Below are 26,961 nucleotides of genomic sequence, written 5' to 3'. Positions count from 1 at the left end.
TGTGTGTTGGCCTGGGGGGAAGGGGGGGGCTGTCAGAGGAGCGCTGTAAAAAGGCAGGACGCGTGCGGTCTGGGAGGGGGCGCTGCAATTTGGCGGTGTGCTAAAAATACCCCGAGAACCGCAAATACGCAGCTAAAAATAGCTGGGCTTTTGATTCCGCTTCTGAGATTGATAGGGACGGGCCGTGTGCACAGAGGGGACTGGCGCGAGCGGGGCCTGCCCTTCTTGTTTCTCTCGCTTCACCTCCCACTCCTCCCAGCTATCAGTCAGCCGCGACGCTACCGGGATAGCGGACTGGAAGGCTAACACGCTAGCACAGTAGCGGGCAGAGCGTACGCACCGTTTAAGCAGAATCAGAATCTGCAATTCAGCACATATTTTAATAAGTAAGGGAAAAGTTTAACAACATGATTCCTAAACAATAGGAGCAGCAGTTGAACTCATAACCTAAACTCTGGCACATAGAGGTGGGAGGATCGGATAATAAAATGAAGCTTTATTGGCTTTTTTCTTTTGCCCAGTGGAGATATGACTACTCTGCAATGGGATTTGAACCAACAACCTTCTGACCACCGGCACAGAGACATAACCTACCCCGGGCCAAACCCTGACGAACAGGCCACGTCAAAACCTTCATCAAGGTGTATGTGTGCATTGAGGAACGGCAGCCTTGGTAATAAAGCACAGCATAACAAGTTCAGCACTGAATTATGGGATGTTACGATTTAATGATGGCAAGGTACCGGGGGCTCTGACCATTTACTGGAACATTTTCATGATGGCTGATGAGGTGGGAGGTGAAATGACTCCCCAGGTAAAAGTGTTACCCCACACTTCCAGCACTGGGGGGGTTCAAATCCCAGCTATGCTCTGCGTATGGATTCTGCATGCAGAGATGGGCGGACGGTTTTTTTGATGAATAGCTGTGATATTAAAACTCTATTTATCATGGTTATTAAGAAGATTATAGACCTACCAGTCATATGAAGTGAATCACACAAATATACTAATTCATATAAATAAAAACATTTGACCCCTGTGATGGGCTAGGGCCTCATCCTGGGTTATTCCCTGCCTTTCCCCTGTACCTACTGGGATAGGCTCCAGACCCCTGTGGTCCTCCATAGGAAAAGAAAATGAAAAGATATAGAGGATGGATGGACAGACAAATTTCACAGCTCAACTAGCAAGTTGAAACCACCCCCCCCCCCCCACCCACCCACCCCCCCGTCAGGCAGTATAAAAAGTAGGTCGATTTAAAACCACATTTGAAATCCATCGTCGGCTATCAAGGCTGGGAAGATAAACCATAACTGGCCAATTCTACAACCCCGCCCCCCCCATCCCAAAAACCTGAATCCAGTGGAGCATCAGTTGGTTATGGGAAAGAGTTCATCACGAGACTGCATGCATTGAAAACGGACTCAAGGGAATACGAAGGTGATGACCAGTGAACTGGCTGGGATTCTGAGGTCAGACGTACACAATCAGGTCAGTGAAATCAGTGTGTAATAGATAGAGGGCTAATAGGAGAGAGCTCTTTTCTGGGCAATTAACAAAACGAGAAGCTTGTTAAATGTGTAGCATTATAATAGTGTTATAAACCTCCCTGGACATGCATTTCAGGGTTCGCTGTGGTGACAGAAGGATGAGTCGTGACCTATAGTGTACTAAGAAACACAGCATCACATGACTGTCATTCGGCATCCACGGGTCCTGGGGCTCTTGCCAAGTCACATGCCCCCTACTGTCAGGAGGCCGGAACACACCTGAAAACTGATCTCCAGGGACAGCGTTTGATACAATGTATCAAGCAAGAGATTGTTCTAATTGATCAATGTATCAATGACAGCCCTGAATCTAACAATGCGGTAAAGTATTAAAATCAGCCCACAGGTGGAAATTTGAAAAATATGGAGCGGATCTACAAAATTCTACAGAAAGTCAGGACGTAGGTAGACTTTGTAAAATATTCCAACAAACAGCTTTGCAGTGTTCGCTACTGAGGGAAGAACACCTTCGAAAATACAAGATGCTAGCTACAAAGACGTAAATATTCATAACCATTTTTCCATTAAGAAAACTGCTCGCAGTGAACCGCAGTCATCCAGGTTTACTCTCTTGATATTACTCCTTTGTTTAACAATTCTGCTGCTTTGGCAGCATATTTAAAAATGAGACAATTACTTTATAGCAATAAATAATAGTTTATTAGCCCACAGGCCAAATGAATAATAAAAAACATTTAATAATCACAGCGTGGCTCAATTAAGTCGTCACAAAACAAACAACGGATTTTAAATACAAAAGTAGTACAAGACATTCGGGGGGGGGCGGGGCATTAGCCGAATTTTTAGCCATGTGCTAATGTCACGTGACCTTAAAATAAAAGTGTCGTTTTTCCTCGTGAAATGAAGCCAGCCCGGATTCTCGCGTCGCCCTCCGACATGTTGTCACTCGGCACAGACCTGATGCATCAGCGTGACAGGCTGCCATTCTGGGGCTCGCTGCATCACCGTCGCCATGACAACGCCACGACAATCCACAGGGCTCGGCCCCCGGTCACACGTCACAGCTCGGAGAGCAGGGAGGTGGCCAGTCACACCCCACCTCCACCAATGCCCTCCCTCCACCTCCTTTGACGGCCAGCGCGGGAGGTCCAGCCCCCACTGGTTAGCTGGACGCAACAAAGGTGAGATGAAAGTCTTTCCACAGAGCACAGAAAGGTCACTCTGCTGGTTTACCCGGGATGCCCCAAAACCAGCTCCGCCACCACAAGAAGCCCGGCCTCAGCGCAGACACGCCCACCGCTGACCACAGGGCCCGCCCCCTCCCCAGGACACACCCCTTAAGCGAATGGGGTAGGGCCAGTTAAAGTGACATCAGTGGTGGGTGAGGATCTCCAGTATGAAGACAATGTCAAGGGCCAATCCCAAACTGGGATGGAAGAGACCCTCAAAGGGATTATGGGAAAGTTTAGCCAAGCAAACTGGAAATGCATCTGTAATTTAAAAAAAAAAAAACGCACAACTCACCACACACACAGAAAGACACACACACACACACACACACACACACACACACACACCGGCGCCTGTCCGCGTACCAGTCTCCCCTGCTCACGGCTCTGTCTCCGCAGTGTTTTCTAAACACTGTAATTGCCAATCAAGGATGTTTCGTCTCTTCTTCCCGCGCGGTTTCCTGTATTTACCCCCGATCGTCTGCACACAGCCTTACAGCAGCCTAAACACGGCACCCAGACGCCGAACATAGCAACATCTCTCCACAATTCCGGGCGACACCTGTGGGCGGCAGATCAGCCACCCGTCCCCCCCCCACGCTGACGCTGGCCATCCAGCCAGGGTTGCTGGGGGTGTTATGAACTCATTCCACAGTACAGATCTGCCGCTCTGAAATATTAATGCTAGCAAGCAGCAGGTTTTCCAGGCTCCAGTTTCGACTCCCCCCCCCCCCCCCACCTCGTTAGGTCCAGTCCCAACCTTGATATTCCTTATACATTACCCTGGAGCACTACATAGAGAAATCTGCATTTCGAAACACAGGCGAAATAAACAATAAGAAAAAAAACTCTGTCTTACGAGTGGTGCACTGTGGACGTAGCAAGCCTATATGGTGGTATGAGGCTCTGTGACTTAGGAGTCAGTGCCTGTATCCAGTAGGTCATAGGTTTGAATCCCTGGCAGAAAAACTAATCACATCACCCCAAACACCGCTCCAGGAATGCTGTGGGAAAAAAGTGCCTCTATTTGTACAAAAGTCAAACCATTAAATCATTATCATAAAAGTTCTCGTCACACCTCTCTGTCCCGTGACGCCGATCACGCTGTTCCCAATACATACTGCACCTTTAGTTCAGGAGAGATGTTAATCACCTGGGCCACGACTAACCAGCAATACTAAATGTGGGCGTATCAGTCTTTGAGCTTTGTCTGCCTAATCGACAACAGCTTACCAATGCATCTATACGCCTCCAGTTGCAGGATCTGGGCTGGAGTTGGGGTCAGTCCCCGGCAGCAGAGAGCACAAGGCACGGGACACCCTGGACAGGATGCCAGTCCGTTACTGGGTGCACACAGTACGAGTCACTGATTCACCTAAGAAACCCAGAGGAGCATTCGAACCTGCAACCCTGGAGGTATGAGCACTACCATGGCCTGCTAAACATCTAACAAAAATCAATTAAAACACTGAGCTTGCAGCTGAGGAATGAGATGCCTATCATTTTAATTCTTGGGCAAACGTTACAGCCCTGCAAAACCTGAATTGATAAGCAAATCAAATCGATTTCACAAGGAATAAAAAAGAAAAACGCAAACTTTGCAGCCTCTCCGCAGCAAAACCAGCGCCTCAACACAAGCTGACATTTCCCCGCTCGCCTTCTTTTGTCTGCTAAAAGGCGCTACAGATTCAGCTCGCAGTTCTGTTTTCAGTAATGTCAGATGCTTCCTTGTTCGAGATTCTTATCCATTTATTTCTGGAACAGTCTCTTTTTTTTCTTCACCCCTCCAAACAGGAAGTCGTAAGAACTGAAGCTGGAGGGAGTGAAGCGTTAAGACAAAAGAAAAGAGGGATTCTGCTCTTGCGGCGGCAGAGATATAGTGAGGTGTCTCATCGCCTTTCAGGAACTTTCCGGGGGAGGAATCACCGAGCTAGCCGACACAGGCCCGACAAGCCGTACTGACCTAACCTGCGTGGCGCAGTCGACCGGCAACTGACGGCTCTTTTCGTAGATTCACCGTGCCAGGACCACGCTCGGCACCTGGCGCAGACCTAACATACGGGCTACGGACAAATCCTTGAATTACACGGTCCGGTTCCACAGCCGAGCGCTGATTTTCTTTGAGCCTGAGGGATGGCTGAAGTGATTGCTTTGCTCGAAACCGACCTTGTGAGATGTTTACAGGGGAGAGAATAAACATCTCTAAAATACAGGGCGACGCACACAAACCCTTTAAGTCTTTATATAACCGTTACACCACAAGAGGCCAGCTCTGTGGGATAGAGCTTGTTTGCGAGGGAGCGTTACTGCGTGTGCGGGGTGTGGGACATATTTACGGCAGGTGAGGGCTGTCTGTACAGAGCCCTGCTAGATAATCCTGCTCAAACACCGGGGTCAGAGAATCAGCCACTGGCCACTGGATGTGTATCACTGGCTCGCTGCAGAGATGTTCAGAATCGGCAGTTTGGGTTCAGGCACTGGGAGAGATGGGCACGTCTTCACGGGGAACTAGGAGCTGGCTTTAGATAGCGATTGGAGGATGACTGGCACTGACCATCTCTGTAGTAGGGGGTGGTTTGAAAATGTGAGCAGACTAGCATTATCCAGACAATATCCCAGTCTAATAGCGCCCCCCCCCCCCCAGAAAAAAAAAAACCTTCAGAATCCATCTTCTAACGGCTGATTAATACTTCTGCGTAGTAGAATCTACACCGTACGTACCTGCCGTAACTTGAAGCCAGCAGTCTGGTTGTTGATTAATGCTCGACAACTTGTGGAGAGGGGTTTCATCTCGTCAGGGAGCGCAGGTATAAACCTGGACAGTTAAACTGTTCCGGGCAGGAGAACAGGACCACTGGAGGGCCTCTATAAAGCCAGTGTGACATGGGCCAAACCATTAAAACATTTTTTGTGGGCAGTGGTGGCTTAATGGTTAGGGAAGTACACTTGTAATTGAAAGATTGCAGGTTTGAATCCCCGACCAGCAAGGCGCCACTGAGGTACCCTGAGCAAGGTACCATCCCCAAGCACTGCTCCACAGGGGCTGAATTAGCTGCCCCCTGCTATGTCACAATGTCACATATGGGTTAAATGCATTTCGTTGTTGTGCACTGTGTGCTATGGTGTGTCAACACTGATCAGTAAACTCCAATTCTAACCGGTGAGGTCCCACCTTAAACCGCAAGAAAAGATGACTGCAGCGTCACTCGTCAAATGACCTTGTTAGTCTGTGACTGGGTGGTGAAAAGGAACATTAAATAAGAGAAGTCAGAATGTCCTGCCCCAGTCAAGGTGACACGTCCAATGGCATAACCTTAGGCCCAGTCCCCACATATTTAATAAATGAACCCCCCCCCTCCCCCCCAAGCCAGAGGGAGCCTCTGACAGCGAGGCCTTAAGGAGCAGTCTGTCTGGCAGTGGTACCCTCCCATTCGGAGATATGCTGAATGCACCAATCACTGTGGGGGGGCGGGGTTTGCATCGCAGGTCACAGAGGGCCGATCCATTTCTGAGGCTCAGGACCCGGGGGGGGGTAAAAGCTGCAATCAGGATGTGCAGGATAACACTGCTCCCCCCACCCTACTAAACATTAAGAATGTCATCATTTCTTGTTCATGGCCAAGACCATTGCAGCAGGGCTAGTGGCCCTCATGTTCCCTCTAGCGCCCTCCGCAGGGCACGGGGCTAAGGCACGATAACCACGCCTGGCTAGCTAATGGCTATCGACGCGGCCGCGCAATCGTGGGCTGTTCATAAAAATTTCACTGCGTGCGGGCTTGCAGTCTGGCGATAAGTGGGGGGGGGGGGGGGGCATTGTTAATTTAGCTAATATATCCAATACAGCTAATTTAGCATTAGCACACTGCTAAGCAGTCACGTATCATGGGAGGTGGCAAAACAAGAGCCAAACAGGACGGAGGAGACTCAGGGCGCAGTCCAACCGCCCCAAGCTCCAGATTACAGTTCCAGGGGAGTGGGGGGGGGGGGGGGCAAATAGAGATGTTTTCTTGGCCCGAGTCATGAAAAGCGGAAGTAGGAAGCAGCCACTGGCTCTCTGTTCGGGCAGAGGTAGGTGTATCTCCGTCCCGGCCCCCCATGAAACCTGACTCATGCTCTCCCCCCCCCCCCCCCTTCCCGCGCTCAGCACCGGCTACGTTTCCGCCACATCTCCGCTCACCAGACACCTTCGCCGCCGGTGTGGTGGCCGGCTGATGACCAGCGGCGCCCCCCGGCTGATGGCCGAGGTACTCGGCGCCTAAATCCGGCACAAACCGGTTACGCTTTATTTAGTCCCCCCTCCCCCCGGGTGCCGTTTCCGGCGTTTCGTTTTCACCAGGCTGCGGGTGCCAGATCGGGGAGAGCGACTCTGGACAGGAAGTGCCCATGGCACCTGGTGTTTACTGACCGCTCGCCTCTTACGCTCTCTGCCAGAGGGACATCTGATCTGGGCTTGGCTGCTAAAAACAGTGCGGCCCCATAAGCTCCCTGCCCCTTCCTCTGCCCACGCCTCGTAGTTTGGGGGGGGGGGGGGGTCATTCGGAGGTATGCTGACTGCACCAAGTAGCTGGTCTGGGGAGGGGATCAGCTGATCCCAGACCATTTACACAGCAGCCCTGCGAGAGAGGAGGAGGAGGCTAGATCAGCTGAGACGGAGCCACAACAGGATTCTGGGATGCGCCGACGTTACATCCATCCACCACCACGACTTATCAGGAGGAGCCAGAAGCCTTTCACAGGAAGCACAGGCAGTCCCAGCTATAACCGGCATGATCTGTCATCACACCCGTCACCGGGGACACCTTGCATGAGGCGCCACACCATCGCATGTCGGAATGGAAACCTGGTGAAGGGGGCTGGGATTCTAGGATTTTTAAATGTGGGGGGGGCATAACTCATATAGAGGGGCCGGCCTTATTATTATTAGCCAATGATATGCTTTGAATTTGCGAGGGACAAAGGAAGGGGCACCCCAGGAACCAATCGGCTTTCAGCTGGGGCCGGTGCCCCTGTGGCCCCGCCCCTGTATATGCCCTGCGCCTCTGACACTGACTACACTAATGGTGCGTTCGATTATTTCTCTCCAAGTCGGAACTCGGATGAAAACGTCACGATACGTCACGAAAAACATCACTTCCCGTCGGAAACACGCCCCTTTTATGACGTTGAAGTCGGATAAGATTTTGTGGTGCGTTCGATTATTTCTCTCCAAGTCGGAACTCGGATGAAAACGTCACGAAAAACATCACTTCCCGTCGGAAACACGCCCCTTTTATGACGTTGAAGTCGGATAAGATTTTGTTGCCCGAGTTGCCCTTGTGACGTAATTTCAACATGGCGACTTGGTTTGTTTGTAGTTTATTTACTGTTCGAAAAAAGAATATCGCTATGAATGTACTAAAATATTTTATAAAGCTTTTAATGTGGTTTGACTAGTTCGTGTTTCTTGTTTGTCTCTCAGAAAAATCTAAATTTCTCCATTTTCTTCATTTGTAAAACTCCAAATCTGCTAAAATATAAAGCAACAACACACAGCAACGTGTTCATGGAGGCAGCCATGTTTGTTCCGAGATGTGGGTAGCTCGAACGGGAGATTGTCGGACGTGATGTCACTCAACTCGGAATTTCCGAGTTCCGAGAGAAAAACGAACGCACCATAAGCATGTACTGACGTTATGTCATCATTCTGCATGTCCCACAGACTGCTGGGAAACGTAGTCCTGAATTCACAAGCCTACAAATGGGTCACCTTTGAAATAACTGCCAGGAGATGCGTATGACTCAGGGCCATCGGGGGCCAAAGCAGGTCATGTTCACGGAGACACCACTAGCCCCTAGTGACAAGCCCTGGGTGTCTCTAATGACTCGCTCATCAATCTTTTATCATTTTCTCATTTCGACTCATTGAGAGCAGCAGCAGAACATCAGACACCAACGGCAACGGATAAATGCTGCATGAGGCGTGTTTAGGTGGCCACACAGCCAGGGCGAGGGATGGGAGAGAGGGCGGGGTCAGTCATACACAGTACCCCCCTCCCCCCCCGCTAAACTGGCTCTTACCTGCATCTCTACACACAGCCAGACCTACCATAACGACTTAACCGGCACGACAATTAAATAGGGGGGGCCCTCGGACAAAGCGGTTGTGCCCATGAAAGTATCAGCGGGGGGGGGTGTACAGCTGTCCCGGGGGGGGAAGCATAGCACTGCCGCTTGGCAGCCAGTTCCCCCCGTCCGGGATACCGGTGAGGCTAATTAAGGAGCAAATTTATCAATAATACTCCCTCTTACCAGGTCTGTGGTGGGCAGCCGACTGTTAGGGGGCATGGACTGATCGTGCCAGCTGTTCAGCAAGGGGGGGAGGGGGTGCTCTCTCCACCCGAGAGACTCAAAATGGACACAACTCCGTCCCTGAGACCGGAAGGAGAATATTTCATCTTCCCCTTGGCACACGAAGGTGCTGCGATGTGGATTCCAGAAGCCAGGGGGCAGTCTGGTCCTCCTCCTCCGAGACACTCACACTTGGTGGGGACCAGGGGAGCTGGGGGCAGATTCAGACTTCGTGGTGAACGACGTTACACCACCAAGGAGGATGTTCAGCCTATATCGTTTCATTAAAATGTTCACCCATCCATTTGTCCAGTACAGCGTTCAACAGGGGGCAAGCGAGGGGCAATTCTAGCATTGGGGGTTACAAAAGGGGCCATAATTCATACAGAAGAGTCACCCTAGTTAGTAGATGATGCTTTGTTTTGAATCAGTGTGTGGGGGGGAGGGGCACTCTGGGAGCCAATCAGATTTCAGCTGGGGCCATTGGCCCCACCCCCACAAACACCCATAGGCCAGGGCCTGTTCAACAAAGCTCAGGGTAGGAGGTGCAGGGCACGATGGGTCGGATGTGAGCCCATCACAGGGTCTGGTAAACCAGCCAGCTCTGAACTGGGCACAGCTGCCCCTTGCCAAGACGACCTTCACTCCTCCTCTACCTGACCGATACCTGCTGCCTATTCAGTGGTACCGTCACCCAGCTGTGCCTCGCCATGGTCAGCAGCACCGGGGCGGCGAGCAGAGACGGCCGGGCCTTATGTTTAGGCTTGCAGAAGCACCAATATTTTCTTAAATATGGTGGCAGGATTCTTTGGTTTCCATGACGTACATGGAGATGACCACACCTACTAAGGTCCCCCGCTAGCTAGGAACTGGCTGAGCCTGATTCTGGGCCACTGGACGTCAGGTTCACCCTCTCCAAACCAGCAACTGACCCTCAAACCAGGAGACCCCCCCCCCCAGAACAGGGGTGGGTAATCTTATCCGCAAAGGGCCGGTGTGTATGGAGGTTATTAGGATGACCTTTAGGTCAGCTGCTCAAGCCCAGGCAATTAGTCCTCTAATTAGTAATCTAATTAGGGAGTTGCAGCGAAAATCTACATACCCAGCAGCCCTTTCTGGAAAAGACCGCCCATCTCTGCCCTAGAGGGACACACCCAGCCTGCTCATACAATACTGACGGAAATATCACTGCTAATATCACTGCTAACTCACCTGTTTACCAGCATGAGTTAAGCATCACAAGAACTTTCATATTGACAGTGTGTATTTTGGAAAATGTGGGTGTCATTCTGCTCTAAATACAGCACAGCGAGATTCCTCTTATTATTTTTAATAATATTACCATTGCTGGCACTGGCACTGGCTCCCCCTGTCTGAGGAATAGTGCGTTACACAGAAACAGGAGAAAATATCCAAAACTCATTTCGTTAGGGGGGGGGGCGTCAGTATGTCCACAAGAGCTTGGGTTGGGGCCCCTGCCTGCACACTCTTCAATGTTTTGGCTATTTCACAATTTATCAAACGAAACACCACACACACACGGTCTGCGGCACCACAGACACTCATCACGCGATGCGAGCTTTGCTGTATTGTAATTCTGACGTGATTTGTATGTGATTTTCGGGGGGGGGGGGGGGGGACACTGTACCGTGCTTCCCAAGATGCCACCACTGGGAGGGGGCCTGTGACCTCTGATTACACACTTCACGTCAGGTTTGTAAATACAGTACACATGCGAGATCTGACTGGATCCAGGTTGGGGTGGATGCTGCTTTCAGATACAGTCAGAGTAGCACAAGGAGAACATTGGTTATGCTGAAAAGCTCAAAGCCTCTGCTTTCTCAAAACCTGAACGCCGCCTCGATGTGGCACGAGATACACGCCTTACCATCGCTGAGCCTTTTTGCCGGGCTGAGGAGATCATTATAAAAAGAAAGGAAAAAAAAAAACGTTCTGGGAGTCAGAGTTCCAGACGATTCTTAAAAGTGGAGAGGATTACCTGAACTGGAAGAGAGAGAATATGGTAACACGGGGACTGGTTTCTCAAACCCGAAAAATCCAGGCAAAACAAGAGACAGTCCAGCCCAGCTGGGGAAGAGGAGGGAAAAAAAATAAAAGGTCCGTTTTGGCACCTCCGATTTCAGTCATGTTCCAAAATCTAAATATAAACAGGAGAGAGCTGGCCAACATTCCAGAAAAAGCACAGAAGTACCCGAAGCAGGTTAAATCGGTAGTAGCCAGCTGTCTGAGCCCATGAAAGCGGTACTTCATGACAAACGGGAAAATGCCCCGTCTTCACACCAATAAATGCATTTCTGGAAAGGTCTGTTCACTGAGCCACTCAAATCTCATGGCAGACACTGTTCTTTTGCACTGATGAATCCAGAAAATTAAAACTCTCAGCAAACAATCCACTATTCACGCCACAAAGCAAGGAGAACATCTAAACAAACAAGTAGTACAAAAGCAGGTTGAAAAAAGTCCTACATACTTTTTATGATATCACCCCCTACCCATGCTTCAGGCTAAATAATTACAGATACATCCCTAGAGTAACACAAACACAAAATCTTGTCATCCATCTATCAACTACTTATCCCATTCAGGGTTAGTAAAAGCTGGCAGCCTATCCCAGAATGCACAGGGCACAAGGCAGAGGACACCCTGGGCAGCATACCACTCCATCACAGGGCACAAATACACACACTCAAAGTCATATTATAACTTTTACCAATTTACCAATCAGGTCCTACCGGGAGCTGGAAGGAAGCAAAATTGTGCACTGTCTGGCAGGGAGCTCGGAGGGAGCGAAAACATGGACCGAATGTGGGTCCCCCAGGACCGGATTGGGAAACTGCACTAAACCCAACCCTCAAGCTTTGGCCAGCTGCATCCAGCACGGACCATCAGCAGGTGCGGCGTGAAGATGAGACCATCATCAGCTGCCTGCTCCCTGAGTGAATCTGGGCAGGCATGACAAGCGTTACCAGCTACCCTCAGGACAGCTCACAGGAGACCGTCCCTGACAGGTCCCAATCCGGGGGAAGGGGGCACCAACAGCAGCCCCTCACAAGTCTCCAAAACTTCCAGCTCATTCAGCAAAACGTCTACAACATTCAGTGTCCTTGACTTTAATGAGGGATAACACCCGCCACCTAAGGCACAGACAGTCTGTAAAGTGTGGAACTCGAACCCCAATTGCAGACCCCCCGGAAACTGTCCATCGGCTGATTCTTCTCACTGAGCTTCCTTTAGATACAAACAGACCGAGACCCTTGCAGGCTGTTCTGAACATTGTCTGTTCTTGACCATCGCCATGGTCACCACACAAGGAAAGGTCAGCATGCCTCTCAATGACAGCGTCATGCTAAACCTCTGTCTAAACACGACAGACACCAGGGGGAGGGCTGGCAGCGAAACAGACTGCAACCCTTCCTGGAGGAATCTGCCCGAGCCATGCTTCGATCTGCGTGTCCGTCTCAGAACGAGAGTCTGAAATTCTCCTGACGGCCATAAGTCCTCCGAGGTAGTTGAGGATTGCAGATGTAGCTGGTGAAGACGAACATCCAACTGCAAAGGTCAGAAAGAGCAACAGACAAGAGACTAAAGGAACTGAAGTGTTCAATACAGATCCCCACAGCTCTTCATATATATTACATAACCCATAAAAATATGAGATATATATATATATATATAAACCTATAAAAATTCTCAACAGTCATACTCGATCCCCTCAAAATACTCTACAATGCTATACAAACTACAAAAATACTCTACAAAGCTACCTAAAACCCTAAAATACTCCACAACGCTACAAATGTTAGCATTCAGCCTTAATCTGGGCTGGATTTGGTCCTTACAGTCCACATACTCAAACCACACGAAAGCTCCTTTCTGTCCCAGAGGCCAAAACAGACCCACAGGATAAGAGACACGACTATTTATAGGTCCAGACACAACAGCGTGTGACACAATATGACCGTGGCACGTTGAGAACCCATGGCAGTCAAACGTGCAGACGAAGGAGTCAAGCGGACGTGGGGGGGGGGGAGGGGGCAGCGGGGCGAACAGCGCCCCCCCTCGACGTGACACCGAGCGGGAGGCCGTCCCCAGCTGCGCGCCGTGGTCGAGAGTCCCGTGTCGCTGACGTCACGGGCCTCAGTCTCCCTGCCAGCTCACCAGTTAAATTTAGCAACTGGGCCCTTCTCCCGGAGAACAGTAACAACGTGATACCGGGAGCGCTTTCTGCACGACTCGTTGCATCAGCGCTAAACAAAGTTGGGGGGGTTGATCTGCTACTGAGCCTCCGCGTATTCCGGCTGAGGAATACTTCCTCTCGTAACACTGGCCCCCAAAAATAAGCAGTGAGCAAACGACGGGGAACAGGACCTACAAACCAGCAAGAGCCAGCTATGGGATTCCAGCTGCAAATTCCTGACAGCTCCACGAACGCACAAAAACAACGAGTTGCACATGTCTGATGGTGATTCACACAAGTTATCACCCAGGATTCGATGCTTGATATGAGACAGATCACCACCACTGATTTACTGAACACCTTAATGAATGAAACTTTATTCTCATCATACATTCGGTGCAATTACACAGTTCTGCTACTCTCCGGTCATTAAAAACTACCAACAAAGACAAAAATCAAGGCACCACATAAATAACATAAAAACACAGACTAAAGGCAGCAGGAAAATGAATAGCATGTACATTTGGCGCCTTAACAGTAACATAAGAAATATCTAATCGCCATTTATCTAGTTACTTTAAATTTTTGGTTGCACCCGCTGAATTATGATACCATTTCTGCCGGCTAAGGTCTCCCCTTTTCTATGCATTTTGCTTTTCCTGTAGTGACCACTTGTGGCTAGCTTGGGACGCGAGCCTGCTTTAAGGTTTCGCCATTTCCCTTTTAACAGGAAGCTCGCCTTCCTGGTTCTGGGCGGCTTTGATGTACTAACAGAGGCATCAAACACTTTCCTATGGCGATTAATGTTTTTTTTCTTCTTAAACACATACTTTCATCTTTTTAGAAAAAAAGAACAGACGAATTACAGCATTGCTTCCTGTTCTCCCATTGTGAAACTGAACAACGTACTTCAACTTAATTTTTTTTTCTCCAAATTAATTGCCACTTGCGTTTCCAAATACGGTGGAGAGACCGAGGGAAACTGTGTTTAACATCCAGCACGTAATAAAGCGACTCAATATACATTAGGCCTATATTAAGTATCGGACAGGTGCCAGTGTCTTGCTGATGATGTCAAACTGTAAAACACGGTATGAAATGCCTGCCATTAAATGCACGTCCCTGCATGCAGCAGTGCACCGGCCGTGTCACACAGAGAAGCTTAAATGCTTCACGATGTAAAAGGTTTAGACCCCCCGCAGATAAAGGGGTGCTAGGCTTGGGGGACGGAGTGCCTTCGTGCCAGACCTCGGTACAACAGCCCGGAGGGAGGGTCACCGGGGGACGCTGGCTCCCGGATCGCGGGCTGGGAGATGCCGCAAATCCGCAATGTGACAAATCAGCCCGTTTAGGACGGAGAAACCGAGGGGCCGTTTCTACACCTTCCCGCCTCCTTTTCCGCATTTTATTTACCTATAAATAAAAGCTACTTTGTTTAAATGACAGTCGCTGTCTATTGTAATAGAGTCGCAGTTAAGAAAAAAAAAACAGTGCTGTTCTCTCTTATTACTCCGACAGGCAGATTACCTAAAAATAATTAAATGCTAATACTTTCTTTCTTTAATACTAAATACGACATATGAAACATTCCGCCTCGTATATGTGATGTATGAAATATAAGCATTTCATGCAATATACAGAAAGATAAACTTAATTGCGATTATTACTGATGGTTCTATAGTAAAATCGGGGGGCTTTATTTCCTCCAAGGGTCTCTGGCTAGTCGCTGCTCCGGCAGCCGACCTGAGAGGGTTACTGTATCTTTAAGTGGTAATCCCTCTAAGTGTAAGTGTTTGTTGTCTAGCAGTTAATGGGCGGCTCGGTGGAGTGTCCACACTGGCCGGTGGGAGGTCCCTTCCCATTACAGCCGCCGCCGCCTCCTTAACACGCCATTCCTCTCGTCGCCTCCACGGTCGCAGCGCTGAACTATCAATCCCACGCCAGATTGTCAAAGAGATACGATTAATAGTGCGTGCATGAAATGCAGAGGTTATTGTGTCGCTGCACACCTAGTCAAGCATTTGGGTCTTGAGACGGTGATGCTTCCGCAGGGTCAGGCGCCGGGGACCGACGGCATTTCAAGCCGGTGCAGACAAAGCGCCCGCGATGCCCCGATCGCTTGCCTTTCATCACGGACACTTTACCGCGATCGACGCGGAAACGCTCAGATTGAAGGTCCCCAATAAAGGCGGCACGACGAGCCCCAGTAATCCGCGCTTTAAGATCGGTTAGGATAATATCTCGCCGTGGTAAAATCCCCTCGCCGGCGCGGTAAAGTTTTAATAAGGCACTAAATGCGCTTCTTAAAACGAAAAGCATGCACTTCAAAAGCAGGGGATAGTTGCGACAGGGATGCGTAACACGTGAAGACAATAGCCACCCTGAAGTGTCCCATTGTCAGTCTGGTGCGATGCTTCCTATACTGCCCCCCCGTTTGTTTTCATACCCTGTAACACTTGATAGCAGCTAATTACACATTTACTTGCTGAAAAAGCCACACTTTCTCAAAACAAAACTGCCCTTTCCAGAACAGATGATATAAAGACTGCAACGTATTTTCAAAACACCGATCTTAAAGCAGCGTGTGTCTGGATACACACACGAGTACATGCGCGTCTTCTGGCTTTTTGTAGTATGATCAACTGAGACTTCAGACCGCAGCAAGCTGACGATTTATACTGACGGAAATACTGTTTGACAAACATTACCAAAAAATGCATCCTCATCAAAAGAGCTGGTGAGACTTAAAGCCAGTAACACTAACTTTAATATGAAAACCATGTCAGTAAATACATAAACCCGTAAATATAGCGGATGCTGCACAACAATGAAACGATATCAAACAATGGTTTTCCTTACCAAACTATAACAACCACAAAAATGTCTCTTTTTTCTGCAAAAGAAACACTCAAATGTATATAGAACAGGAGGCACTCTTTGTATAAATGACACATCTTCAGTAGACATTAACTAAATAAAAATCAACATACACCTCAGGATTAAAGTTTCTGGTATTTTGATTACCTAAATTATGAACACAGATCGGCAACAGTTTACACCCCCCCCCCCCCCCACTCCCTCGTCAAGATAATCCCATACTAGAGCAAAAATACTTTTACAAATATGTTGTTCAAAACTGTGAAAAAACTGCCATCTGTCATGCACCAAATGGCAAACCTAAAGAATCTCTCAACTTTTTTTTTTCTTTTTAGGTCGGGAGGGGTGTGGGACACAGGGGTCGAGAAGGTGGTCTTACGCCGTCCTTACCGCGATCAGCGTGCTATTTCTCTGTTCTGTTGTGCTTGCCGACTCAGGGTCTTGCTGTTTGTTTTGCTGCTTATTATGAGCGGATTTCTTAACCCTCTGCTCCAGGCTCCTCTGGTACAGGCTGACCGTCTCCCTGCGTTCAATCTCCAGCTGTTCAGCGTGTGCTTGCTGGTACCTGGTCTCACAGTTGACATGGTGCCTCCGACAGCCCTCGATCCTCTGCCTTAACCTCTCCACCACGGTACTATGCTTAGGCATCACATTATTACCGCTGCCTCCAGCTCCGATGCCACCGTTTATGTTATTGTTATTAATGCAAATACTACTGCCGTTCGCAGTAGCGGGGGTGGCAAAATCCCCCATCATATAGTCTGTGCACAGTATTTTGGAAGAACTTTCTCAAGCCTCCTTCAGCAAAAGTAATTCCAGGGGGAAGAAATAGGGGATTCAAAAGAGTGCAAACGAGCGGCGGCCGCTTCCCCTCATCGGGAAAAATGTGTCATTCAATCATTCAGTACCATTAAAACAATACTCTGGTCGGTCTGCAAAACAGACAACAATAGCGGAGCGCAACTGACCAAACTCAGCGGTCGGTGCTTCACTCGCTCCCACCGGCACCGGATCGCTGCATTTAACTCGGCAGAAGATCCCGATGTTACAGGCGATCATCACACATCGCGGACAATGTTTCAAGCACGCAGCTTTATCGTGCTGTCCTTTAGGAAAAAGTTTTGTTGTTCGCAGCGCAGGGGCTCCGGAGTAGTTTCGCGAACTCGCATCTCATTCACATTTTCCCGTGAAAATCCCCCGAGCGCCAACAAGTCCGTCCAAAAGCCCGGAGGTGAAACGCGCAAAAGCCAGATCCCGAAAGACGCCGATCCGCGGGGTCGCTCGCAGCTGCCTGCCACCATCACAATGATCAAGTGCTCTCCTCCTCCTCCATGCCAGCGGAGTGATATCAGGACAAGGGCTGAGTAAAAAGCAGCTAGAGGCTGTGAGCAGCCTCGGCAATCGCACGCAAAACGCGGAGCGGAGCCGCCGAGCGCCCGGACGTGGACGCGCCTGTGACCGCTTGCGCATTCACGAAGGGAAGTGCGCGCATACTTGACACAAAAAGTCGGATACGGCTGTATTTCTGCCATTAACATCTAGATATTCAGGCTCAACACATAATCTGTGTTTATTTATATATATATATATATATATATATATATATATATATATATATATATATATATATATATATATATAATATTATATATATCGCATATCGCTCGTTTATTCAGCTGGATTGTTTTTGTGTATTTCATGTTACATTCCCATTAGATTTCAGCACCCATATTTTAATCCATTTCCAAACACCAAACAGGACGCCAGTTTCATAGAGTTTTTCTTTTAGCAATAGCAGTCGTTTTGTGTTTGATTTAGCACAGACTTGAGTTTCGGGAATGTTGTTGGAAGTTTTTTTTTCACTCAAACAGCAATAATCTGACCTTCATCGCGTTCTCGGGTTGTTTTTAAGGGTTTTCACAGCGTGCAGGGTGGCGAGTCAGAATCAGGGCTTGCTGTTTAGCGAGTACGTGACTCCAGCGCCTGAAAGAGGCTGTCAGCCGGGAGCACTGTAAAGCGGGGGGGGGGGAGCGTTAGGACGATTCCAAGGGCCCCCGAGTGACTGCAGCTCTAAAAATTTGGAACATAATCCGAGTGATCTGGGTTGGGGGCCCAAAATCTTTAACGGCACCGCTGAAGGCAGCTGCACGTAGACTCACTTCTGAGTGCAGGAATAGCACTCCTACTGAGATGATAGGTGACCATTCCTAATTGGCATTTTCCCTTCTCCTTTAATAACCACCCTTCTGATCTCCCTACTTGCCATATTCCCATGACACCTCGGAGCGATGACTCTGCTGCCAGGTAACCAATAAGCACTTATCTGGGTTGTCCTCCTCTTCACTTTATAGAGTCTGAATCCATGAGGAACTAGCTGGCGTATGTTGATCAGTATGCACCCCAGTGCTCTGCAAAAGCACAATAAACATACATCTGAATCTTTTTTCCCTCCTCCTATGTTTACATTTAATTTATTAATTTAGTCGATGTTTATATTCTGAGCGATATGCGGTTTTTGAGAAAGCAGGGTCTCTGGGGGATTTTAGGGGTTAAGGGCCTTATTCACAGCCACCCCCCAGCCACCGCCATCCACCCCCCAGGACTTCTAAGTGGGATGATGATATTCCTCCGGGCCAGACATCTGTGTAGAGGGTGTTGTGTGGCTTGCTGGGTTAACTTGCTGTGCCTGTGATCGGAAGGTTGCTGGTTTGAATCCCGTGCTCAGCAGAGTTTCCACATGCCCGTTTGGTCCTTGAAGGTCCTGAAATACTCCAGGTGTGACAGATGGATACCTGAACCTGCACCTAGACCAGGGTTTGCCAAATCCAGTCCTGGATGCTGCAATCCAACACAGTTTGTAGAGTTCCCTGTTCAAACACACCTACTAAACCAGCGGTGGCAATCTTAGCCACAAAGGGCCGGTGTGTGTGCAGGTTTTTGGGATAGCCTTTAGGTCAGCTGATCAAACCCAGGTGCGACGACTCTTCAGCCAATCAGTCCTCTGATTAGTAATCTAATTAGCGAGTTGCAGCAAAAACCTGCACACACAGCGGCCCTTTCTGGATAAGACTGGCCACCCCTGAACTAAACCTGACAGTCTGCAAACTATCCCAGATTCTGTCCCTCTAGGATCAGATTTTGGGATCCCTGACCTAAAACCTAAGCTTCACTGTCACCTGTGTCACCATATGTGTGTTTGTGCCTTAAAATGGACAAAAGGGTGGCTTATATGGAAAAAATGCACTTGTATAAATGTCAACTAAAGCTTTATTTCAGTTATGAAGGCAATAATACATACGTTAGACACATCACAAGCCTGGCGCATTCAAACTTACACTGTCCCTTTATTTAACCAAGTCGAGCCATTTGATTGGTGTAAAGGCTGTGAACTATCACCCCAGAAGCCTGATCACTAGACAACCCAGACGAACCTCTCATTACCGGGCTCAGCCTTTTGGTAACTAGTTCTGTACAGACAGAAGCTAACAGAGTACCTTAGGGTACAACAGCAACTCACATTACTTTAGTAAACACCTGTCCATCCATCTTCCAACTGTTTATCCTGGTCGGGGTCGAGTGAATGAATGAATGACAGTTACATTTATATGGCACTTTTCAAGACGCCCCAAAGCTAATTTACAGAACCAATGGGGAGCCACTTCAACCACCCCCACTGTGTAGCCCCCACCTGGATGATGCGACGGCAGCCATTCTGCACCAGTACGCTCACCTCACAGTAGCTAAGGTGGTGAAGAGGGAGGAGAGGATTCACCAGTCAGATATAGGGGATGATTAGGAGGCCACAGTGGGTGGGGTGCCGTTTATCTCAGGCAGCGCAGGGAACACACTGGATTGGATGTCAATCATATCAAATAATATGACTAAAAATGATAAGAAACAGTGGCGTGGTGAGACCTGGGAGTATTCCACAAAGCAGGATTTCCCACATAGCTGGATAACTTAAGCCTACTGTGAAAACTGTCCAATAGGAGGAGATGTACTACTGGACAATGCTTAAATCTAACAAATGAAGAAATCCAGCTTTTTTTTTTATATCCCCTCCCTGCTACGCCCGAATTCATCTAAAACAAATGCACTTGTTCTCCTTGGTCCTCTGAAGTGTTTCTGTCCATTAAAAGAGGGGGGGTGATGGAGTTTGATTAGCTGAATCCGGGGTAGGGTTGCCTCGGCAAGGCAGTTCACCCAAACGGTCATTGATCAGTTCCGGACGTCGAGCTATACCATGATACAGCAGCTACTGACAGCTCCTCCTGCAGCTCTTCGGTGTTTTTAGCTCACATGAAATAGTTAAAATAAAAATAAAGAAAAGTCAGTCTTGGGCTTTATTGTCATGTCATCCATATTCAGCCACACAGTGGCACGGAACATTCCTTCAGGACCACGGTGGGACATACCAACTGTAAGTGGCGGGGGCAGGGATTAAAGTGCAAAACAAGGGGGCTGTACACTGTCACAAAAAAGTGTACCAATTTGTACCTTTGCTTGTCTCTAGGGTTGACTAGCTAAAGATACAATTGGGAGACCCTTGAGCGTACACCCCTAGGGACAAGCAAAGGTACAAATTGGTACACTTTTTTTCTGACGGTGTACACACAGGTTTATATACATATTGCATTGTTACACTCAGAAAAAAGGGTAAAAATGTGTATCTTTGCTTGTCACTGGGGCTGTACCCTCAAGGGTCTGCCAATTGTACCCATAACTGTATGTAATTGTACCTTTTAAGGTACAGAAATGAACTCGGAGGAACATTTCTGTACTATTGATGGTACATTAATGCTGTTTGTACCTTTGGGATGTTCTTAAAAGGTACAGCAAAGTGACAAGCAAAGATACACATTTTTACCCTTTTTTCTGACAGTGTATGATAGTAATTATTTTAATAGATTCCTTTGCAGTTTTATCTGCTGAATGTATGTATTTATAAATGTATGCTACTACAGAAATTCAGATTAGGATGTGTTGTAGGGTTGGGGTCTTGAACCAGCAGCTAGGTTAACTACACGCTGATCCGTGAGCAGCCCGGTCTGACCGTTAGGCGTGTTCTCCATGTGACTCGCAGGTGGGAGGTAGATCCGGACGACGTGGGATCGCAGAGTCATCCTGCAGTTGCAGAAACCTTCATGAGAAAGGCCCCCTTTCTCCTCGTATGACTTCAGCCGTGACAGCGGTTAGCGCCGGGCCTCTAGCAGAGTCACCTCCAGCGATGCCCGGCGCCCTCAGCAAAGACATGAAGAACTAACCAACACCAACAGCCCACACGTCAAGCACGGGCAAGTCCTTGCAGGGGAATATGACTGCACCGTGTGCCTAAGTGCAAGTCACGCTTAGGCGAGCCATGATATAAGAGTTAATGCGGGTGCTGCATATTGCGGCACTGCGGAGGGTGATTAATCAGCCATGCTGCATAACGAAACCAGAAAAACACCTGAGAAAACCAGCCTGCCAGCTACCATGTGACGGCTCCCTGAATCCGAGTGAAACATACATCCACACACATTCACTCAGTATGATAAAACAAGGCTGGCCTAGCAAGACCAAAATGCAGTGACATAAACACATGCCATCTGTCCAGTGTATGCTTTCATAAATCACGATGGGTCTTTAAAATGGTCTTTGTATTGACATTGACACTTAGCCTAAAGTGTGTGTATAAGGTTAGGGAGTGTGTGTAATGTGTGTATAAGGTCAGGGAGCGTGTGTAGTGTGTGTATAAGGTCAGGGAGCGTGTGTAGTGTGTGTATAAGGTTAGGCAGAGTGTGTAGTGTGTGTATAAGGTTAGGGAGCGTGTATAATGTGTTTATAAGGTTATGGAGCGTGTAAAATGTGCGTATAAGGTTAGGGAGCGTGTATAATGTGTGTATAAGGTTATGGAGCGTGTGAAATGTGCGTATAAGGTTAGGGAGCGTGTGAAATGTGCGTATAAGGTTAGGGAGTATGTGTACTGTGTATATAAGTTTAGGGAGCGTGTGTATTGTGTATAAGGTTAGGGACCGTGTGTAGTGTGTGTATAAGGTTAGGGAGTGTGTATAAGGTTAGGGAGCGTGTGTAGTGTATATAAGGTTAGGGAGCGTGTGTAGTGTGTGTATAAGGGTAGGGAGTGTGTATAAGGTTAGGGAGCGTGTGTAGTGTATATAAGGTTAGAGAGCATGTGTAGTGTGTGTATAAGGTTAGGGAGCGTGTGTAGTGTATATAAGGTTAGGGAGCGTGTGTACTGTGTGTATAAGGTTAGAGAGCGTGTGTAGTGTGTGTATAAGGTTAGGGAGTGTGTGTATTGTGTGTATAAGGTTAGGGAGCATGTGTAGCGTGTGTATAAGGTTAGGAAGCGTGTGTAGTGTGTGTATGAGGTTAGGGAGCGTGTGTAGCGTGTGTATAAGGTTAGGGAGCGTGTGTAGTGTGTGTATAAGGTTAGGGAGCGTGTGTAATGTGTGTATGAGGTTAGGGAGCGTGTGTAATGTGTGTATAAGGCTAGGGAGTGTGTGTAGCGTGTGTATAAGGTTAGGGAGCGTGTGTACTGTGTGTATAAGTTTAGGGAGCGTGTGTATTGTGTATAAGGTTAGGGAGCGTGTGTGGTGTGTATAAGGTTAGGGAGTGTGTATAAGGTTAGGGAGCGTGTGTATTGTGTGTATAAGGTTAGGGAGCATGTGTAGTGTGTGTATAAGGTTAGGGAGCGTGTGTAGCGTGTGTATAAGGTTAGGGAGCGTGTGTAGCGTGTGTATAAGGTTAGGGAGTGTGTGTAATGTGTGTATGAGGTTAGGGAGCGTGTGTAGTGTGTGTATAAGGTTAGGGAGTGTGTATAAGGTTAGGGAGCGTGTGTAGTGTGTGTATAAGGTTAGGGAGTGTGTATAAGGTTAGGGAGCTTGTGTAGCATGTGTATAAGGTTAGAGAGTATGTGTATTGTGTGTATAAGGTTAGGGAGCGTGTGTAGCGTGTGTATAAGGTTAGGGAGTGCGTATAAGGTTAGGGAGCGTGTGTAGCATGTGTATAAGGTTAGGGAGCGTGTGTAATTTGTGTATGAGGTTAGGGAGCGTGTGTAGCGTGTGTATAAGGTTAGGGAGCGTGTGTAATGTGTGTATGAGGTTAGGGAGCGTGTGTAGTGTGTGTATAAGGTTAGGGAGCGTGTATGAGGTTAGGGAGCGTGTGTAATGTGTGTATGAGGTTAGGGAGCATGTGTAGTGTGTGTATAAGGTTAGGGAGCGTGTGTAATGTGTGTATGAGGTTAGGGAGCGTGTGTAGTGTGTGTATAAGGTTAGGGAGCGTGTGTAGCGTGTGTATAAGGTTAGGGAGCATGTGTAATGTGTGTATAAGGTTAGGGAGTATGTGTACTGTGTGTATAAGGTTAGGGAGCGTGTGTAGCGTGTGTATAAGGTTAGGGAGCGTGTGTAGCGTGTGTATAAGGTTAGGGAGCGTGTGTACTGTGTGTATGAGGTTAGGGAGCGTGTGTAGCGTGTGTATAAGGTTAGGGAGCGTGTGTAATTTGTGTATGAGGTTAGGGAGCGTGTGTAGCGTGTGTATGAGGTTAGGGAGCATGTGTAGTGTGTGTGTATAAGGTTAGGGAGCGTGTGTAATGTGTGTATGAGGATAGAGAGCGTGTGTATAAGGGCAGGGCAGGGCACAGAGCCGTGTTTGTGGCCCTGCCTTGTCCACTCGGCTAGTGCTGAAAGAATGACAGGAATGTTGGCCCCTCCACCCCCACAGTCCTGGGTAACTGCGGCAGCCGGCTGCCCTCTCTAGCCCCCCATCCCCCTCCTGCCGAGCTGGCGTCCTCTGGCCCATTTGTTTCCTGACACAATTGTATTTCCTGAGTCTGACAGGGTGTGATGGTTGCTGATTGGGGGGGTTCCCCTCGGATGGGGTCGTGGGTGGGGCGGGGGGGGGGGGGGGGGTGGGGTGATCGGGGGACCTGAGAGTGGCTGGCGCCTGAGGGAGCCAGATCTGCATGGGATTTTGCCCACTGGTGAAGCACGGTGAAGTTATTTACTCTCTTTTACTCGACGTCCAAACTGTGCGGCTGCCAAACTGCATCTTATTAAAACACACTTATATTTCCAGCCTGTTGAAGGGACACGGAGAGAGTGATCAATGGAAACACAGCAGAAGCACTAAGGCTGATTCCACTGGCCTGCTGTTAGTGGCACATAAATAATAGATCATATTATTCTGGTGAATTTCCGCACCAATAATGGGGAAGTGGCGTGGATGGACGGAGGGACAGATGGATGGATGATTTACTGTACTTTGTATAATGGGTTAGGGTGAACCGGATAAATACTACAAGTAACACATTTCATTAAGAATACAAAGGTTATAGGTTCAAATCCCAGCAACCCCCCCTATTAATTATACCCTTTTTTCTACTGTAAGTTGCTTTAGAAAAAAGTACCAAATAAATATAGTATCTGCATGTTACTCTTCGTTTTAAGAAGCTGCTCGGACATGCTATGTTGGTTTAGTTTAAAATATCAAAATCATCCTTTTCCGACATTTCGGACAAACACTCCAAAATCCAGAGTCCCCGTTCCAGGCGGACTGTGTCTCTGACGTCTCACAGCTGATGAGGGTGACACCTCGGGACACGGGGAGGCGAGGCGTCTCGTAAAATAAGGCAAGGCAAACAACTGGGTCACATGACATCTGGGGGCAAACAGCTGAGTCACATGACACCTGGGGGCGAACAGACCTGACAGAGGTGTGTTTTCCACTGGAAAAGCCTTTGACTATAGTATTCTTTCCATGATATGGTGGCACACCCATTATTTGAAGACAAACCATTATACTTAAAATAGACTTTGTTCTCGAAGCAAATATTCCTTTTCAGCAAATCCTATTAAAAGTGCTTGCGCAGGGAACCAATCAGGGTTGTACAATTTAAATATAGCCAGGTCCATCTGCCACACAGGCGAAACGGATCTATGCTTGGTTCACTGGTAGTGGGAAGCTGCCATTTCAGCCTGCCACTGGATTAGCGCCACCTAGAGGCATGTCAAGCCCCCGCTGTTTGCCTGAATTCCTCATGTTGGTGCCAACAGGCCTGCTTGGCGTCATGTGATGGCACAGTGAAATCAGAGCCAATCAGGGAAGACATCCTATTGGATTTCTAACAAATATGTGGCACGTAATGACAGGAGGATGCTACAGGGGGCAGTACTACTGCTTCACCCCTTGGGTTGAGGGTTTTAGCTACAGTACTAATTTCTTACCAGACGTGAAATTACACACAATAAATGACATATACTTTCTCATCATTATTCTTAAAAATGTTCAGTTTTAATCCAATACATTTTATACAAATTGTCTTGTGTATTTAAGGTCTGATTTAGATAAAACTGTTCAAGAGATTAAATTGCTATGTTTTCTGGACCGTTATAGACCTCAGTCAAACCTGGATTTCACATTAAATACCCTTAATGTTGCTTCCAGAAATGACTTATGAGATGACATTACGAGGCATGAGAGTCCCACTAGCTGTGTTTTAAACAGTGCGACTGTTTTGTGGAAAACATAAATCAAACCTTATAGGTAATGACATTCTCCGCTCGCCTGCTATGAAGATACATGCTCGCTGGTTGACTATTAGCCCCCCGGAAACCTTTGTCTTTGCTGTAAGGAAGCCCTTCTCCGAACGGCCTACTCACGCATCCGTCATGGTTGGTCGACACAGCGAGACTGTTGTAATTCCATCCAGGTCCTTCAGAGCATGACTAACTTCCCCAAAGCTCTTGATGTCGTCCTCTGCTCTTGGATGATGGGATACAAGGTCTCACCTTCCATGTGAGAGATGGACAAGGTCAGGTTGGCTAGCCCTTGTGTTATTACAGCGATTCGGCGGGGGGGGGGGGGGCTGCCAGTATTTTCAACACCTGCTTCACCCCCCAGGGCCACTCTGACCAGCCCTGGGAGGTAATTGCACCCTTAATGGATGGGAGAGAAGAACAGCACACGGCAAGATCAATCACGATCTGGACGCGGCCCGCAGGAATCCCGAATGCCTGACTTGCACAAGGGCTCTATCTGAGGACCTTCGCTGGTGCGGGGTGTCGAGGGGATTGACTTCAAAAACAAGCACGGCCCCAACACTTTGTCAAAATAGCTTCGATGCAGCACAAAATCAATCCCGCTTTAATGCCTCGCCGTGTAGAGATTGATTACGGCAGCAATCACACTGCCTCCTGCAGCTGACCGGGACTGCTGACGGCACTCGGGGTCTCCCTCAGTCCAGTTGTGGTTCTGCTGTGGCAGAGTGCGTCGGTAATTACAGTTTGTATGGAGGAAAACATTGCCTGGCTTCTGCAGGTGTGAACATCTCGCTGAATGAGGCACTCGTTGGTCAGAGATGCTTTCCATGTAAACAGAGACTGGTCTCATTCAAGTCAGTGCTGGAGAACATGAAGACCCACAGTCGTCACACAGCCCTTGCCCACACCAGCGCACAATAGAACTCCCCCATTGAAGAAGTCACAGCACAGGTGGGAAATTCAACTAATAACTCAATCTGTAGCAACCCTGTACACTTCCTCCATTGACAGGTGAGATAACAGAGTAGGGACACCTATTATGGGACTTTGTTCTGATGTGAGGTGACAACCACCTGCAACTAAACATCAGGAAGACTAAGGACCATGAGGAACACTAAGGATCTTCAGGAAGACCAAGGACCATAAGGAAGACTAAGGATGTCTGTCTACCATGATCTGCTGGGAAGACCCCATCCCCAATCACTAAACAAAGTATAGCTGGATCTCAGCAACAAATAACACAGATCTGCAAAAAAGGGAGAGAACAACTCAAACTCAATACA

General features: G+C 48.3%; 1 protein-coding gene across 1 annotated transcript in view; it reads right to left on the bottom strand.

Moving 5' to 3' along the window:
• Positions 1–17,523, bottom strand: part of maml3 (mastermind-like transcriptional coactivator 3) — a 93,315-nt gene extending 75,792 nt beyond the window's left edge. Inside the window, exon 1 of the mRNA XM_023829755.2 lies at positions 16,533–17,523. Coding sequence (XP_023685523.2) covers positions 16,533–16,898 — 366 coding nt within the window. The 5' untranslated portion in view covers positions 16,899–17,523. The remainder of the gene's footprint in view (positions 1–16,532) is intronic.
• Positions 17,524–26,961: the final 9,438 nt, after the last annotated feature.

This window comes from Paramormyrops kingsleyae, chromosome 25, assembly GCF_048594095.1.
Source record: "Paramormyrops kingsleyae isolate MSU_618 chromosome 25, PKINGS_0.4, whole genome shotgun sequence".
NCBI lineage: Eukaryota > Metazoa > Chordata > Actinopteri > Osteoglossiformes > Mormyridae > Paramormyrops > Paramormyrops kingsleyae.
The sequence above is the reverse complement of the archived record's forward strand: the minus strand, read 5'-3'. Positions and strand labels throughout refer to the sequence as shown.